Here is an 18749-nt window from a genome sequence, read left to right as displayed (position 1 = left end):
CATTCCAATTGGACGTAGTCTTAACTTGCGTTATTCTTTTACTAATTTCACAATAGATTCCGCCCTAAATTAAATGCATTTCTTTGTCCTTTCATCCTATTTCTACAGTTGACTATGAAGGCCTGATTGAGCGTCTGTCGGTATGTCAACAACAGTCTTTTACACTTGGTTTTGTCCTGGTAAACATCTGAATTGTTAAGTCCGGTTTCTGCCCTCTTTTCAATCTTTCCAACATCTTTTTCTTATCTTCTGTCTTGTCCTATGTCATTCTCTGTGTCGACCACAGTCTTTTGGCATGTCAGCTATTTCCAACCTCATCCTTTTGCGCGGGGGGAAAAGAATGGAAGATTATCTGCTTGAATGAGCCCAAGTCAAACATTGTCATATCTGTTCCTGCGGCTGTGGGTTGATTGTTCTGCTGTGGTGTTAAGTGCAGGACGCCGGATCAGCCAATGACACCCTACCTCAAAGAACACCTCCCCAAACGGATGCACTTCGCCCACCACCAGCGCATAGAGAGGGGGCACCTGTACATGAAGGAGGGCTGGCAGGCTTCAATGTGAGTGAGCCAGCGTTTGACTCTGTGGAGCTTAAAAAATGATGCTTTTTGTGAAAAATCATTGTTTTTTCACGCGTAATACATATTCTTTTTTATAAAAACCGACACATAAACAGGCAAAATAATTAAATATTAGTTATAGATAAATACAAAATAAAATACAAAAGACAGACAATACGTATATAGTTGGGTCAAAAAAATGATACACAGATACTTGAAAATCACCTTCTCTTTTCTAAAAATGTGTGTTTTAATTGTCCCTTGAAGCTTCACCCTTCCAGTGTTAGTAAACCAGATGACTGCATTTTCAATGGGAGGATTAGCGTGAGCCCCCGAACATCACGTTCAACAGTGTTTGATTCTACCGTTCATGATTAGCACTGAAACAAGCACACATGCTAACATGATTCTGGAGAAAAATACACCAAAAACAAAACAGGCCACAACGGTTTGACTAGAGAAATATTGTGAACTATATTGTGAATTCTTGTTGTCAAATGTAATAGACATATGTTCCCCGAGACCTGGGTTAGGGTTAGGGTTTGGATTTGGGTTAGGGTTAGGGTTAGGGTTTAGGTTAGAGTTAGAGTTAGAGTTTGGGTTAGGGTTAGGGTTAGGGTTAGGGTTAGGGTTAGGGTTTGGGTTTGGGTTAGGGCAGGGCCGGCCCAAGCCTTCAGGGGGCCCTAAGCGAAAACATTTTTGGGGGCCCCTCACCACGTCATCAGAATCAGTTTTATTGCCATTGTCAGTAAACAATTCACATATGGGAACTTTCTTCAACGCAAACAAAGCGCACCAAAACTCCAGGGCATCTAGTTAGTTTATTCTCAACACCTCACAAGCTCAAATATTGCTAACTTAAATCCCACAATGCCACTTGGTATTCCGCTGACATCACCTCTACTCCCTGTACAAATAACACACGTCCCAGATATGTTTTTGGGCGTTAAGGGTCGACAGCCACATTAGCACATTAGTTTAAATTAATGAACAGGGGGGTCTGGGGGCCCTCCCCCAGAGATTTTCAGACCTTTTTTGGGTCTTCTGCTGAATTTTAATGTGGTCCAGCCGGCTAAAGTAAGAGTAAAATGTTGAGGTTGTAATGCTATAAAATGATGATGTGATGAAACTGTGCCAGGAGAAAATGACTAAAGCCAGTTATTAATACATTAGTGTACTTAATTACTCAATACAATATTGGCTATGAAAAATAATTATGGTCAAATTGATTCATTTTAACTGAAAATGTAAAAAGTAATAGTTATCCTTACTAATTTATCTTTTACTGCTCCCAACTGTTCCTTCTTGCCAAAGTGACAAAACAAGTTATATTAAATTAAACAAATGGCATAAGCATTGCTTGATTAACAATTAACACTGATAAAACAGTGCAAACATGTTATTCCCAGAGAATGAACAGAACGAGAAGTGAAGATCCAAACCTCGCTATAGTGAAGAGACTGCGTTTCTGCAGCTTTGCCACTTTTGTATAAAAATATATAGTATTATTCTATAACAGACGTAATCATAATATGTCTGGTTATTTTTCACTATCAATTTATTATAATTTATAACAAATAGTCTAATAATGCTTTTTAAATAAATTGAAATGTTTTATTGCTCTATTAAAAGTGAATTAGAATATAAATGTTTGTTCTGATCAGAACGTCACACACTGGACTCTGTGTGAAACAATGCTGCGATGTGATTGGCTGATGGACCTTACGTGCATAAACCTTTACGTTCCTCTCATTCCACTTTAAGAAGTCAAAGTAAAACAGACATCACGAGTCACGATTGATCTCACACATGGTGATGTGAGAGAGAGGGGACGCAAACTCAAACCGCTCATCTCTAACTGAGGCTGCACAGGGGCCCGGGACAGGGGCCCGGGACAGGGGCCGCACACTGTTCACTCCAAAGTTTCACGTCAGAGGTTCTGGACGAGACGGCGCTCGTCCGGACCGGATCTCCGCCTCTTAGTGACCGGGGCATAGACGCCCCTCACCGGCCTCACCTGCAGCTAACACTCCCGGGCTGGTGTAAATGTTAAGCTTATTATCTTTCATTCAGACACATATTGTGCGCGGGGCAGAGCTCTCGTCGCCTCCAGCCTGAGCGAACTAACGTGACAGAATCGTGTTGTTTCAAACAGCAGCATTAACCGTCTCTTTGTAAGAGAAGTTCAATACCTGGAGAGTGTTGTTGAGTTTGCAGTTTCTTTACATCGTCAAGAAGTTTCTTCTTTCGTTTTTCAGCACCGGGGGGATATATTCCTCTGGACATGAGGACCACGCAGGGACCATGTTCTGTTGTGTTTATGTTTTGCTCTCGAGCTCCTCGCGCACAATGAAGTTGACCAATCAGCGCAGGTTTGGTGTCTTGGTTGCCAGATTGTCATTACAAATAAATGTGGTTTGTGCGTTATATGTTACCGCTGTGTGCGCTGCCGCGCCAGCAGCGCTACTACACTAGTGGAGCACGCTGCATTGCACTTCGCATAAGACGGGTTGCCAGATTAGGGGCCCTATTAACGCTTCGGGGCCCTACGCGGCTGCTTAGTTCGCTTATAGGCTGGGCCGGCCCTGGGTTAGGGTTTGGGTTAGGGTTAGGGTTTGGGTTAGGGTTAGGGTTAGGGTTAGGGTTAGGGTTAGGGTTTGGGTTTGGGTTAGGGTTTGGGTTAGGGTTAGGGTTAGGGTTTGGGTTAGGGTTAGGGTTAGGGTTTGGGTTTGGGTTAGGGTTTGGGTTGGGTTTGGGTTTGGGTCAGGGTCAGGGTCTGGGTCAGGGTTTGGGTTAGGGTTTTGGTTAGGGTTTGGGTTAGGGTTTGGGTTAGGGTTTGGGTTAGGGTTAGGGTTTGGGTTGGGTTTGGGTTTGGGTTTGGGTCAGGGTCAGGGTTTGGGTCTGGGTCTGGGTCTGGGTCAGGGTCAGGATCTGGGTCAGGGTCAGGGTTTGGGTTTGGGTTGTGCTGTAAAACCGTACATGTATGCACAAGTATTGGGGATGTGGAACCTGAACCTTAACCTGTAGCCTATGCTAGTATTAGCGTAGTTACCCCGTTCATAGAAAAGGGGAACATAGGTATCGGGGGATATTGGTACGCACCCAAACACAACAACCATTTGTCTGTGGTGTCTTCAAATGACAAAATTACAGTTTTTAATTTACTGCCTCATTAATATAGAATGTTAACAAAGATACCCTGCTGCGAATGCAACTAGTCTAAACAAAGGGCCTACTATGATTGTGATATCAAAATCAGTATCGAGTATCAAGACTTGACCTTTTCTTGGAATCAAAATCAAGATTTAAACTTCATATGTGACAAAACTACTTTATCCACATTTTTCAATCAACTGTTAAACTATATACTACTACATAAAGAGGGAAACACACAAACAAATGCTTAAATGATCAGCAGTTGTGCAGTATGAACACTGTTTCTCATGCAAAGATTATCAAAGAAATCATTTTGTTTGTGAAATACCAAACGTATTTCACAGAAGTGGTGTCGGCAAGTAAATGTTTGGTTCTGGAGCTGAACGATGCTCACAATGATTGGCTTGTCTGTTTTGGCGAACTGCACAACTGTAGTAAAAAACACCCATTATACAATCAGAGAAAATTGCTTCAAGACGCAGGATCAAATGGGGCTCAGCAAACAACCATGTTTATTATTTGTTTTTCTGTAGTTGGTTGCGTTCTGAAAAGACAGACTTCTTAATCGTGTGGTTTTGTGTTTTTAGGACCAGGAAGGATATGAAGTACTGTACAGGAGGTTTCCACGGCTCAGATAACCTCTTCAGGAACATGCAGGTGAGATACAGGACAGAGGAAGTGTGTCTTGACTGATGAGTGGGCCAAAATCATCACTGTGGCCTGTTTGCGAAAATATTTATAGTCGGATCAGCCTTGACACTGTTTACTCAAATAGGAAGCGGCCTGAAAACTCCCTAATTCTGTTTAAAATGTAAAGCCATCAAGAAAACTAAACCACACATTGTAAATGTTGGGAAATAATTCTGTATTCTTGTTTTATTTTTGTTTGAAGAATGAATTTATTGTTTGAAGAATGAATCTATAAAGAAATATGAATAGGGCATTGTTAAATAGTAATTGTTAAGCAGTATTTATCTTGATTTGAGTATATTTTGACCATAAAATAAGATTTGCCATTCGAAGTTCTGTTTATATTTCTAGTGTTGTCATATTTTTCTGTTTGTCTTTTTCTTATTTTAAGTCAAACAATATATTTTACGTTTGTTCCACTGGCAATCTTACTTAAAGGTTGTTAAAATATACCCAAAAAAGAGAAATACTTCATATTTCCAACACTTATTAACTTCTTTTCTTATTTTCGATGGTCATTTTTTGCAGTGTAGTGGCCAGTCCATTGGTACTACAGCAAAAACATCCTCCACAGCCATTTTTCGTTGAATGAAATGAAAAAAGTAACTGACAGGGCGCTTACAGCTGTCAAATATGTCACATTTTGGGGTTATTATTGCCTTTTATCAGATGCTTAACTTCTCCTCAATTTGACATCCCTCATTTCACTTAAAAACTCTCACTCTCTCTGTGATTGGTCAGAAAAGTCATATGGTACACATTTTCACAAGTGTCCATCTTCAAACCAGTAGTGAAATATATGTCTTAATCGTATCTTAAAAATAAATCGATAAATAAATATTAGTACAAGGCATTTTAGAATCATGTTTTATATGAATCTCTCAAAGTTCTAGCTTAAACGCCGTCTCTCCTACACAGTCCCTCAGGTGCTGAATTTGAAACATGTTGACACGAATTCTGCTGTTTAGCATTAGCTTGAACTTGGCTTTACCTCGGTATAATTAGCTTACATAGTCATAATATCCGAGAATTATTCATATATTCAGTGACGGACTCAGTTGAACCTTTTGTGGCAGAATATAGATGGTTGCGAAGTGCCTTCCAGATATTTCAGAAACCACAATGTTAGTTTATAGACCGACGTGCCACAGGGTCATTTTAGGTCGTTTTAGAAGCAGTCAAAGTGCTGTTTTTATTCTTGATCTCGCACACGTTGGTTTAGCGCTGTTTGCAGCTTGAGCAGACATGTTTATCTACTTTATGTGTGCCTGTTTTGTTAGGCTATTTTCATTGGTTATGGCCCAGGATTCAAACACAAGACTGTAGTCCCGCCTTTTGAGAACATTGAAGTGTACAACCTCGTGTGTGGTAAGTCCATACTTTAACCTATATTTATTATAATCCTTTTTTTATTTCAAAGGCACCTCTTACAACCTTTGAATGCAGTGTCTGTTTTCCACCTATGAATGTCATTGATAGTATTTTTGATTTAACCGCCACATTGACACATTATATATATATATATATATATATTTTGAATGCATATCTTTTGGGCCGGTTAAAAAAGAAATGTTCCAGCTAAATTCCAGCACATCTTCCTAAATTATGTGATTAAATGTAATTTGAAAACAACTAAAAGACTTATTTGACTACTTTTACTCCACAGGTTATTCCTTATTTGTCATTTTAAGTACATTTGTTGACAAAGCATGCTCTGATTTATTCACGTTATGATAGTCATTTTGATATTGAATTGCATAGTTAAAGTGTTAAATTGTCACACAACCGAAACGGGAACACAGTTTTCCTCATTGGTTTCTTCTTTGCTCAAGACCTCCTTGGAATCCGACCTGCTCCTAACAACGGGACCCACGGCAGCCTGAACCACCTCCTGAAGAGGGCGCTGTTCCAGCCTGTGCACCCCGCCCAGCAGTCACATGACGTAGCGTGTGAAGCGTCAAACCCAACACCCACCGACGACCGCCAGTGCTCCGCTTGTAACCAAACTCTGCAAATGGTATCGGACAAACTCAAACATTTGACAAACTTCTCCCACAGGTTGATTAATATTAAAGTGCAAATTATTACTTAGTTTGATGTAAAAAAAACTGTGGTAATTATTGATCACAATTTCAAAAAGAGTTTAGTGGCAGTTTGCAAAGATAAATAATAAAAAAAAAAAATCAACTTGAAATTTACAGGAAGTAGAGCTGAGTGCTAAAACTGAATACTTCTGTCTATGTCATCAATAAGTGACGTTACATCAACACGTAGAGACATTTCAAACGCAACATTTTCTAAAATTTGAAACAATAATTTAACAAAGGTATTATTATTATTTGTCAAAACATAACTGTTACAACTATTGTGTAATGTATATGGATGTATTGGCATTTGTTTACAGTATGGTTGCTACGTAACAGTTGTGGAATTACCTCTGAATCACATCCGCTGCTCATGCACAACCAGGAAGTACAACTAAACTGGGGAAAGAAGGGCAACATTTTGAGTCGAACATTTTAGTGACGTCCTCACAGTCTAACCTTTCATGTACTTTCAAGTTTAATCACTTTAATCAAACAAAACAAATCGCCAAAAATGTACTTACAAGACTCAGTTCTCTTCTATTTAAATTGCAACATCTGCTTATGCTTTTCATTTGATCTCCTTTTTTCCCAGCAAAAAGAGATGAATACACAACTCCTCAGCATAGACTCTGGTGAGAACCTTCTCATATCTGCAGTATTTGATATATACGGTACATATATATACATCTTTAGAGTACATTTCTTGACTGTTCTCTCCAGGCACCAAAGCCCAGTTGCGGAGCCAGCACCACCTATTTGGCACTCCTCGTGTGGTTGAGCCTGACGTGTCCTTCTGCCTGCTCCACCACAGGGACTTCCTGAGCGGGTACAGTCTGGAGCGACTCATGCCCCTGTGGGTCTCGTACACCTTAAGGCCCCTGGTGAGTGAGTGCACCAGAGCTGGTGTTAGGGCTGCACCAGTTGGATTTAATAATATATCACAGTTGTTTTGAAGGACTCATTCATAAAACAAGACTACACTTTACACTTCACAGAACATGAAAGGTTCTAGGCTAAAGGTTGAACTAGCCTCGGTCAGAGAAAGACAGAATATTTTCTTCAGACGATCTGTTTCCCAAATAATCATAGCCTGTTGTGATACAAGTGCAAATATTCAAATTGTGACTTTTATGCTATTCATTTTAAAGTCCTATTTATACTTGGAGTGTAGCTCAGTAAATAAAGTTTTTTCCTTATGTCACAACAAAGTCTTGAGTTGGTTCAGTTTCCAGACCTTAAACAACAGGGTTTTTATTCTCATTGGGGCCAGGACTCTTTTTAATACTAAATTTGGAATCTCAGTTGGAATTTCCTGGTTGAATAAAATTGAAGTCTTAACTGGTGGTGGTGGTGGTGGTGTGAAAAGTGCAAAGTACAGGTACAGACAGTGTTATAAAGCGTAACAAATCAAAGTTCAATGGTGAAAAAAACCTTGAATCTGTGAAACTCCCTTTGTTAAACCGACAAAACTGTGTTCTTCTGACGATTTGTTGGCTGAGGACGGTCCCTGTCTAAACGTGGGGCAGTGAGTCCTCTGTCCTGGCTCTGGTTCAGTTCCTGGTTGTGGCCCCTGAGCAGCTGCTGCTCATCTGTGCGCAACTGTAATAAACCCAAACACTGCTGTGCGTTGTCCTTTAGCAGTTTAGCATCTCTGTAAATCAAGATCTGTCCAAACTTTTCTATTAAGTAATTATTTCTTTAAATAATTCTTTAAATTAAATTCATCCACATAAGTTATTAGTGTTTTTAAACAGTTGTTTTATAAATGCATAATACATGTCAGATTTACATTCATTTATTCAACTTTTATTCCAAACTCAAGGTTTATTTTCAAAATGGACAAACACAAGTACAAAAATGAAATAAATACATATCTGAAGCCAATTTTGTGAATAAGGACCAACATTTTGGAAAACAGCAACACAAAACAAAGTGTAATCCAGATTGTCAAAATATATTTTTACAACAGTTATAAATAGCAATTGTTTTTATATTGAATTGAGTTTAATCAGTGTGAGCCTTTAAGAATGAAATAAGAAGTTTGTTCGTGGATAGGTCGAAAGGCCTCAAATAAAAGAAGGTAAACGGATGACCTCAAGTGTAGTGTTTTTAGGTCAATTATTGCTTTCTTAATAAACTCTTTTCTATCTCATGCCTCAGACAGTCAGTTTTGCTCTAAAATGAGCCTTGATACTCTTACAACTCCATAACGTTTAGAATTTGAGGCATTTCCTCCCCAACCCAAACTTTTCTTACATAACACCACATTTTGTCTAACTCTCATTTATCGTTTTTTCCTCTCTTTTCCTTAGGCAAAGGTTGGTCCTGTCGTGGACCCTTGTGTGCGCGCTGATGTCCGCGTCGACCCTTCCCAAACGCAGAGGTGCAGTCGCTACAGAGACGGCCCCGGGCTCACCTTTGGGCTGCTGCACCCTCCCAGTGAGTGTTACCCAACAACGGGACCCTGCTCTCGGGGATGTGGGGGCGTCCAATTCAAGCTGACATGACTAAAGCCACATTCTTGTGGAGGGGTGTTAATGGCGTTTACATTCAGACTGCTGTTGTAGACTGTGTAGGGCTCAGGTGAAGCCTGGACAAAGACAGGAATGTGTTGTTGCAGGAGTTATCTTATTAGAGTAGATGGAAGTAACAAATAGATTTAGAGCATGAGTTTTATTGTTCATCTAACTGGGGACTAGACCATTCTAGTAAAGAAGTTGTGATTCACTTTTTAAGTTGCTTGAATGCGTTCCTAAATATACCATAAAAGTGTTTGTTATGTTTATGATGACCTGGGTGACGCACTGGGCACATTTATATGGCCAATAAAAATGTAATAATCCAATCATTAAATTAGATTTTTGTTGTGTTTACAACTAAGAGGCGATAATCAGTCAATGGATTTTTAGAGAAACTTGTACTTGAAATTCAAAATGCAGTTAATTTTGAACTAACTCTTGACATTTTAAGCATTTTATCTTTCATTTGTGTCGTTGCTACTATCGTTTTTCCCTTTTTTCTTTTTTTTTACCCAGTTTTCTTGGTAAAAAACATATATACAACATCCGCTTACTCACATTAGATGTTTACATGACGGTTCAATAATCTGAAACTCCAGATATAGGGTTAGATAGAGGCTTAGTGTCTTGGCTGTTTTGAATTTCATAGTAAAGCTTCTCTCTCTTGTGCGGTGTTTGCTCATTTATCTGAACACTAAGTTAACCCAAAATAACCTTTCAGGAAGCGTTGAAACATATGTGATCTATTATATTCATTAACTATGATACACTTAAACTACATCCTCTTCCTATTGCGGCCCATGTGGGACAAACTTAGTGATTAACAGATTTACTTCTTAACTCTCAGTTACTACCACTAGGATGCTATAAGATATACAGAAACATTAATAGATTTTTGTTGTCATATTTTCATCTAAAGGGCAAAGATTACAATAAAAAAAATATATCGTAAGTAAAATGTGAGGCAAAGGGCCAGCAACAACAACAACAACAACAACAACTTTTATAACATTTAAAGATGCACTATGTACATTTTTTCGAGAGTTTGCCCCCTGCTTGTCACCATGGAGATGTTATTGCTTTCCCTGGAATGTTGCACACTATGGCATTAAACTTCTCTGTGTCCATAGAGACAAACAGGTGAGAAAGTCTCAAAAAAATGACTTGATATGATGATTGCATATTGTACAAGGTCATTTTGAAACAGTAAAAAACACACCAGTATTTGCTTGTTTAAAACCAACACTAATAACATTAAGCAGGTGGCAAACCCTCCAAAATTCTACATATATAGTGCAGTTTTAACCAATAAAATGGAATGGAAATGTTGCATAGTATAGAGATTATGTATTGTTCCCAAGAGTCCGTCCTTGGACCACTTTTAATTGCAATTTATATTAACGTAATTGGCCACAATCTGAAACAGTAGCATCCACTTGTATGCAGATGATGAGATTCTATGCTAAGGCGCCTTCTGCTGCACAAGTGATGCAATATTCAAGTGGATTTTGACTATCCAACTAAATTGTGTTAATTCAAAATGATTAGTGACACAGAACCTTATTACAAATACTTGAGCATCTGGATCATGATAAACTCTCCTTCAACAAACACATGCAAGAGCTGACACATAATCTTAAAGCCAGATTGTCATTCTTCTTTAGAAATAAAACAATTCTATATTTTCAGTTCTGGAAAACAGTTCATCCAGGCTACATTCCTGCCTTCAGCAACTTTGCTCTCTGTCTGTGGAACAAATCACAGAGACGTTTTAAATTTAATCATTGAATGCCTTTTAATGATGGTAAGGCACTGATTAAGGACCACCCACAGTGCTGGTGCTCTTTTTTCACATGATTTTATCCCATAGTGTTTCTATAAGTGTGTTTTTATGTATTTGTTAATTTTATTGATGGTTTTATTGATGGTTTTATTGGTACTTTATTTGGATATGCTGCGTTTAATCTGTGTTGTGTTTTTAAAAGTGTACTCATGAAAAAGAGAGCTGTTCTCATTGGGTTTTCACCGGAAAAATCTCTATTATCATGAATGGGTTCTACAGACCATGCATTGACTTGATTTCCTCCTCGTGTTTCGTCTCAGACCTGGACCCACAAGTCCCCGGGACCGACTCGCTCCTCAACACTAACATGGTCCCGATGTTCCCCGCTTTTCTGGGTGAGTCGTACTTCAGGTATTTATCCGTCAGTGCAAACCACAAACAGACGGTGAGACAGGAGTTATTCACTTCAACAAAGCTTTGGGGAAGACTTCAGGAACTATTAGAGAAGGTTGTAGGCTATAGTTTGTGTTCATAATTCCACCGTTGTTTGAACCCCTTAATGTTCCTTGTTAATATATAACATACAAACTTAGCATTACAGTATCATTTTTTTAATGGAGCTCTACATTTAATGGTCTTTGTGGAAGCAATTTGACTATTTTTGTTGTTGAGTCTTATTGTCAACACAAGTTACTACTAGTAACACTATTTTTTTTTCTCTCAAGACCATTTAAGAAATATTCAAGAATTTGTCTTGTGTATGTGAATTTTTTGATACTTCAAATGATTACCGGTGTATAGTTTAGTACACCGGTAGTATAGTATAGTATTTTCTCATAGTTAATGGTCTTTAACAAGTCACACAGTGATTGACAGGGATTGAATAAACTTTGAACATGAGTAGTTATTGTTAAATGATTAAATTATATATATATATATATTCGATTACAAAATAACTAGATCCATTAAAACACCTAGTTCTCTACTTGACGAGCTTGTAATCATTACTCATGTATTAAAGATTACAACACGACCTCTTCTTGTCCAGACCTGTTCAATGTACTTATGATTTGATTCACACATGACGCAAGGACCTGAAGTTGTGGCATTACTCAGTAAATCCTCACTCATTCCTTTGTTCGCGCTCATGTTCAATGTCTCGTTGTGACTTGTTCATAGCATTTGGGGATTTACTCAGCTCCAAGTTTTAGAAATAAATAAATCATTTTTCTGGAACAAACACATCAGGTTTACACTTGATACATGTTGTTGATACATTATTGTTACAGGCCTGAATAAGCTAATACATTCTGCCCTCTAGTGGTGATTCTGGAATGTTCTGGAAAGCTAATTCTCTAAATCAGTGGTTCCCAAAGTGGGGGTTACGACCTCCAGAGGACCTCCAGAGGTCCTAACCTAAACAGGATGTTTTGGGGAAATTGGGTTAGATAATATAATAAACTACTAAAATAAATACAAATAAACCTAATTTTAAAAGATTTGCACATTTTCAGAGACGTCTATTTCATCTTACTGTGGGGGGTCTCGAGTTGGTTGTTGGTTATGTTGAATCGTTTGGGACCCTCAAAACCTTTTATGCCTTAATAATAACGCTATCAAGTTATATGAATTGTTAGCCAAATATGCTCAGGCCAGAATAATGTATTTCTACTGTAGTCCATAGTAGAGTTTGAATATCAAAGGTCCATTACATTTTCAGAAACATGGTTGTGTCTATTTACCACACAACATTACATTGTCCTCTTATTCTTCCCTTAACAGACATTTGGGAGCACTTCCATTCCGCTCTGCTCCCTAAATATTCACAGCAGCTGAACGGAGTCAACATCATCGCTGGACCTATATTTGACCAAGACTATGACGGAAATGTGGATAAGCCAAAAGAAATTGTAGAGTAAGTCTTGAGAAAAGCTAATCCTTAATGTCTTTCATCTCCATTTTCTTATTCATCACCTTATTCTTGTTTGTGACCTTCATGAACTCAAACTGTCTGAACGAGAAAGTAATGCAAACTCTCTACTGTAGATTGACAATGCATTTTACAGACAGCCAGATTTGAGACTTTTCTGTTCTCTTTTGTCTTTTCTAGTTCACAGGCACCGACGCCGACACATTTCTTCCTGATGCTGACGAGCTGCGGTAACTCCAGTCTGAGTCCGCGGCTCTGCTCTGGTCCTCTCAGAGTCCAGTCCTTCGTCCTGCCCCATCGGCCCGACTACAGCGAGCACTGCAGCGTGAGTACACCGCAGCACAACAGATGCACCATCAATTACTCACCAGATGCTCATTGGAATTTAGAAAAACAAATGACTTTCATGTACTGAAATAACTCCTGTAGTTTTATGTATTGTGTCCGTCAAGTAAGTACATTTATAATTATTGTACATCTCAAAATAGTCTTGTTTGAAAGATAAAACACACAATTATTATTCTATCATCGAAACAAATAAATGCAAAAAGACAAATGTGGGTTAAGTCAGGAGCCAGTAATTAATAAATATTTTTTGACCTTATTTTAACAAGTATCTCAGTATACATTATAGCAGAGATTTTGTCATTTTAACTTATTTTGCCTAGAATTTTTCACAGTATGGTATTCATTTATAGATATGTCTATAATCTAAAAGCAAAATACTTTTTTGATGCCATACTGTGGTAAATGTCACGTTCCAAAACGATAACATTTCCATTCCCGCCGGAGAAGTTACATAATACACATTCAAAATAATAATAGTAAAGGTTTTTTTGAGTAGCACTTTTCTAAACAACAGTTACAAAGTGCAAAAAGGCAGACTTCAAGAAGAAAACAAGAAGAAAACAAAAACAACTAAGCAATAAAATGTTATAAATGCAATTACAAATCAAACACTACCACAATGTTAAAGGCTCAACCAATGCCTGTGTGAATAAAACATTTTTAATTGGCTTTAAAGTGCTGAAACATTTAATTATTTGCAGCTCTAGATGAATTCCACAGATAAGAGGCACAAACAGAAAAAGCACGTTTGGTCCAAGACGTCACTAAAATATTCTGCGTCCAGTGTATTTGCATCACTTCCTGTGTTCCTCCTCTTGTCTCCGCAGTCGAACCAGGTGGAGGTTTGGGTGGAGAAGTGGATGAAGTTCCACACAGCCAGAGTGCGGGATATCGAGCTTCTCACGGGACTGAGTTTTTATCACGACAGGATATCTGTGGACGAGACGCTCCGACTCAAAACATATCTACACAGTGCATAAGCTACAGCCACGGCAAGAAAACAGAGACATTCAACCAGCTGCAATCCAAAGAAGACGTTTCAGTGTTTATTTCTTTATAGACTTTTATAGACGTTAAGAGGAGATGTTTCAACTAAATGTCGTGAGTTCAGGTGTAATTATGCAGGATTTGTGAAACAGCCAAAAGGGGGCAGTGTTTGTAAATGCTGGTCTATGCAAAAAGTGTGAGACTCAAGATCATAGATTGTGTTCACTTTTCTACTGTAGGATTTTACATAAAGTATTCAATTCAACAACAAGCCAATCCATGATGAGCCGGGTCCAAACAAGGACTAAACCAGGACTAAACCATGGCCAAACAGGGACTAAACCAGGACTAAACCAGGGCCTAACTAGGACTAAACCAGGACTAAACCAGGGTCTAACTAGGACTACACCAGGACTAAACCAGGGCCTAACCAGGACTGAAACCAGGACCTAACCAGGGCATAACTAGGACTAAACCAGGACTAAACCAGGGCCTAACAGGGACTAAACCAGGACTAAACCAGGACTAAACCAGGGCCTAACCAGGACTAAACCAGGACCTAACCAGGGCCTAACTATGACTATACCAGGACTAAACCAGGGCCTAACCAGGACTAAACCAGGACCTAACCAGGGCCTAACTGTGACTATACCAGGACTAAACCAGGGCCTAACAGGGACTAAACCAGGACAAAACCAGGACTAAACCAGGGCCTAACTAGGACTAAACCAGGACTAAACCAGGGCCTAACCAGGACTAAACCAGGACCTAACCAGGGCCTAACTGTGACTATACCAGGACTAAACCAGGGCCTAACAGGGACTAAACCAGGACAAAACCAGGACTAAACCAGGGCCTAACTAGGACTAAACCAGGACTAAACCAGGGCCAAACTAGGACTAAACCAGGACTAAACCAGGACTAAACCAGGGCCAAACTAGGACTAAACCAGGACTAAACCAGGGCCTAACTAGGACTACACCAGGACTAAACCAGGGCCAAACAGGGACTAAACCAGGGCCTAACTAGGACTAAACCAGGACTAAACCAGGGTCTAACTAGGACTACACCAGGACTAAACCAGGGCCTAACCAGGACTAAACCAGGACCTAACCAGGGCCTAACTAGGACTAAACCAGGACTAAACCAGGGCCTAACAGGGACTAAACCAGGACTAAACCAGGACTAAACCAGGGCCTAACCAGGACTAAACCAGGACCTAACCAGGGCCTAACTATGACTATACCAGGACTAAACCAGGGCCTAACAGGGACTAAACCAGGACTAAACCAGGACTAAACCAGGGCCTAACCAGGACTAAACCAGGACCTAACCAGGGCCTAACTGTGACTATACCAGGACTAAACCAGGGCCTAACAGGGACTAAACCAGGACAAAACCAGAACTAAACCAGGGCCTAACTAGGACTAAACCAGGACTAAACCAGGGCCAAACTAGGACTAAACCAGGACTAAACCAGGACTAAACCAGGGCCAAACTAGGACTAAACCAGGACTGAACCAGGGCCTAACTAGGACTACACCAGGACTAAACCAGGGCCAAACAGGGACTAAACCAGGACTAAACCAGGGCCTAACTAGGACTAAACCAGGACTAAACCAGGGCCTAACAGGGACTACACCAGGACTAAACCAGGGCCAAACTAGGACTAAACCAGGACTAAACCAGGGCCTAACTAGGACTACACCAGGACTAAACCAGGGCCAAATAGGGACTAAACCAGGACCTAACCAGGGCCTAACTAGGACTAAACCAGGACTAAACCAGGGCCAAACTAGGACTAAACCAGGACTAAATCAGGGCCTAACTAGGACTAAACCAGGACTAAACCAGGGCCAAACAGGGACTAAACCAGGACTAAACCAGGGCCTAACTAGGACTAAACCAGGACTAAACCAGGGCCAAACTAGGACTAAACCAGGACTAAACCAGGGCCAAACTAGGACTAAACCAGGACTAAACCAGGGCCTAACTAGGACTACACCAGGACTAAACCAGGGACAAACAGGGACTAAACCAGGACCTAACCAGGGCCTAACTAGGACTAAATCAGGACTAAACCAGGACTAAACCAGGGCCTAACCAGGACTAAACCAGGACCTAACCAGGGCCTAACTATGACTATACCAGGACTAAACCAGGGCCTAACAGGGACTAAACCAGGACTAAACCAGGACTAAACCAGGGCCTAACCAGGACTAAACCAGGACCTAACCAGGGCCTAACTGTGACTATACCAGGACTAAACCAGGGCCTAACAGGGACTAAACCAGGACAAAACCAGAACTAAACCAGGGCCTAACTAGGACTAAACCAGGACTAAACCAGGGCCAAACTAGGACAAAACCAGGACTAAACCAGGGCCAAACTAGGACTAAACCAGGACTAAACCAGGGCCTAACTAGGACTAAATCAGGACTAAACCAGGGCCAAACGGACTAAACCAGGACCTAACCAGGGCCTAACTAGGACTAAACCAGGACTAAACCAGGGCCTAACTAGGACTAAACCAGGACTAAACCAGGGCCAAACAGGGACTAAACCAGGACTAAACCAGGGCCTAACTAGGACTAAACCAGGACTAAACCATGGCCAAACAGGGACTAAACCAGGACTAAACCAGGACTAAACCAGGGCCAAACTAGGACTAAACCAGGACTAAACCAGGGCCTAACTAGGACTAAACCAGGACTAAACCATGGCCAAACAGGGACTAAACCAGGACTAAACCAGGGCCTAACTGGGACTAAACCAGGAATAAACCAGGGATAAACCAGGGATAAACTTAAATGGAAAATCTGAAATGTAAGATAAGTTAAGATAAGATCCACTCATGGGGAAATTTCATTGTTGCAACATATATTCCGTCTGCCTTTTTTCAGTCATAATTAAAAATCAAATCAGTTTTAAATTAATCCATTATGTTTTCTGCAACATCTGTGCCGGTTTTGTCAAAATGTAAATTTAAAAAGAAGACTAGAGTCGTTCAGTGTTTTATGGGAAAAAGTGTAAACCAAAGACATTTAAATCAGCTAAGTCACTGCGCAAATAAACTTTAACCACACACTTTAAATCAGGTTTATCAGTTTTGTGCTGTCTTACTTTAATTAATTAAGCAATAAGAGAATAATTGTAAACTGTAGCTGCATTCTGAACATTCACCACGAGATGTCACCATTTCACTTACATGGTTGACGTTAGATACACTCAAAGCCACAAATACATATTTTTAATTGAGTTAAGAAGTTACAGCAAATATATTTTACATTATGCTGTTTTAGTTCTCATGGTTGCTTGTATTTAAGAATTCAGAATAATCCCTTCAATACAACACATGTTTCAATGTCTCTAAAATTATAGATGATATTGCATATTATTATTTACACTGCGCCTGCTCCATCTCTGGTGTTGACTGAAAATTCTAGGCAACGCACTTGTCAACATACAATGTCCATCTGAAAAAAACAAAAAACCTGCTTTGATTAAGAAATGGGTCCGTGTAGAAAGTATCAATCATTTTAAGCGGCATTTTGTAATTTCCTTTATCAAAGTGCATTTCTCCAAGTTGAAGAATGCAATTAGAAAATGCTGCTTAGAAGTATTTCCATTGTCAACGTGAATAAGTAAAAAGGATTTATACTTTGTACATGGACCAAAATGCTTTTTTTATTGTTTGTGTGAAATTTTGCAACATGTTGATAATGTGTAAATCACCACTGTGTTTATAATCTGTACATTTGGGTCATTTCTTTGTATGATTGTGTAGAAGAAGCCATTGAATGAAAATGTCATCATGATTCATTTTCATACAACTAGTTTGTGCATCTGCAGATTGTTGTCATTCACATTTCGAAAGGAACATTTTTACAGATTGTCAGAAATGGCAGCTATGAAAATAAACTTTTTACTATACATCAGTCTTGTATTGTTTGCTTGAGTCACACATTTGTTTATTACCTTTCATGAACATAGATAGATATGTTTTTGTTTTTGAAGTGATGGGTGCATTTTCCACAGTGGCACAGGGGCTATGGCTTCTGCCTCACAGTGAGAAGGTTCTGGGTTGGATTTCTGGAACATGGACCCTTCGTGTCTGTGCAGTTTCAGATTTTGTGCACTGCAGTGATATAAAGTACAGTATATACCACTAAAAACATACACCTCTGAAGAGAGAATGAGCTTGTGAATCTCAGCAGAACTCTCCTAGTTAAATAAAGGACAATCAAAGTGTGGTGCCATCTAGTGGAGGCTATGAACATTTCACAGAGAAGTCTGCTTTGTCACTAGAGTACTGTGTTGGAAGTGTGAATTTAACAAAATACAACTGAACTGAACTGAACTGAACTAAAGGTTGTCTAAATACGAAGTGCACTGTTGACCCCTGGTATAAAAAGTGGATAAAAGATGCTACATTTCTATGGGATCTGTGAGACTGGAATCATGACCCTGTGAAATTCACACTTAGTATTTGTGTCTGCAGAGGCGGGCCTGGTCTGCACATGGACACACTGAGTCCCAGGCTGAATGTGATACATCTCTTACACTGAGCCTGAGCTGCCTCAAACAAAAGGAGGAAGGCAATGACTTGGATTTCAACCGAAGCATTTTTACAGTTTTGGTAAGTTTCATTTCTCTGTTTCTGTAAAGATTGATGACACTTTGGAGGAAT

The 18749-nt window shown here is 39.6% G+C and overlaps 2 protein-coding genes across 3 annotated transcripts in view; both read left to right on the top strand.

Annotated features, from left to right (window-relative positions):
• Positions 1-17997, top strand: part of enpp1 (ectonucleotide pyrophosphatase/phosphodiesterase 1) — a 51930-nt gene extending 33933 nt beyond the window's left edge. Inside the window, exons 12-24 of one of the 2 annotated variants that reach the window (XR_011926034.1) lie at positions 109-140; positions 432-559; positions 4303-4372; positions 5686-5773; positions 6238-6422; positions 7085-7124; positions 7213-7373; positions 8805-8931; positions 11115-11189; positions 12577-12709; positions 12905-13049; positions 13900-14253; positions 14299-17997. Coding sequence is in view for 1 of the 2 variants with exons in the window: in XM_072440525.1 (XP_072296626.1) it covers positions 109-140; positions 432-559; positions 4303-4372; positions 5686-5773; positions 6238-6422; positions 7085-7124; positions 7213-7373; positions 8805-8931; positions 11115-11189; positions 12577-12709; positions 12905-13049; positions 13900-14052 (1337 nt within the window). In the remaining variant the exon portion in view is untranslated. Of the gene's footprint in view, positions 1-108; positions 141-431; positions 560-4302; positions 4373-5685; positions 5774-6237; positions 6423-7084; positions 7125-7212; positions 7374-8804; positions 8932-11114; positions 11190-12576; positions 12710-12904; positions 13050-13899 lie in introns of both variants that reach the window. The other variant, XM_072440525.1, reaches the window with a different exon arrangement.
• A 423-nt stretch (positions 17998-18420) lies between these two features.
• Positions 18421-18749, top strand: part of LOC140364959 (uncharacterized) — a 31806-nt gene continuing 31477 nt past the window's right edge. Inside the window, exon 1 of the mRNA XM_072451336.1 lies at positions 18421-18698. The gene's annotated coding sequence lies outside the window, so the exon portion shown is untranslated. The remainder of the gene's footprint in view (positions 18699-18749) is intronic.

Source organism: Eucyclogobius newberryi, unplaced genomic scaffold, assembly GCF_026437365.1.
Source record: "Eucyclogobius newberryi isolate DKJ021-1_F unplaced genomic scaffold, fEucNew1.0.hap1 SCAF_1, whole genome shotgun sequence".
Classification (NCBI taxonomy): Eukaryota; Metazoa; Chordata; class Actinopteri; order Gobiiformes; family Gobiidae; genus Eucyclogobius; species Eucyclogobius newberryi.
This window is presented reverse-complemented; position numbering and strand designations above follow the sequence as displayed.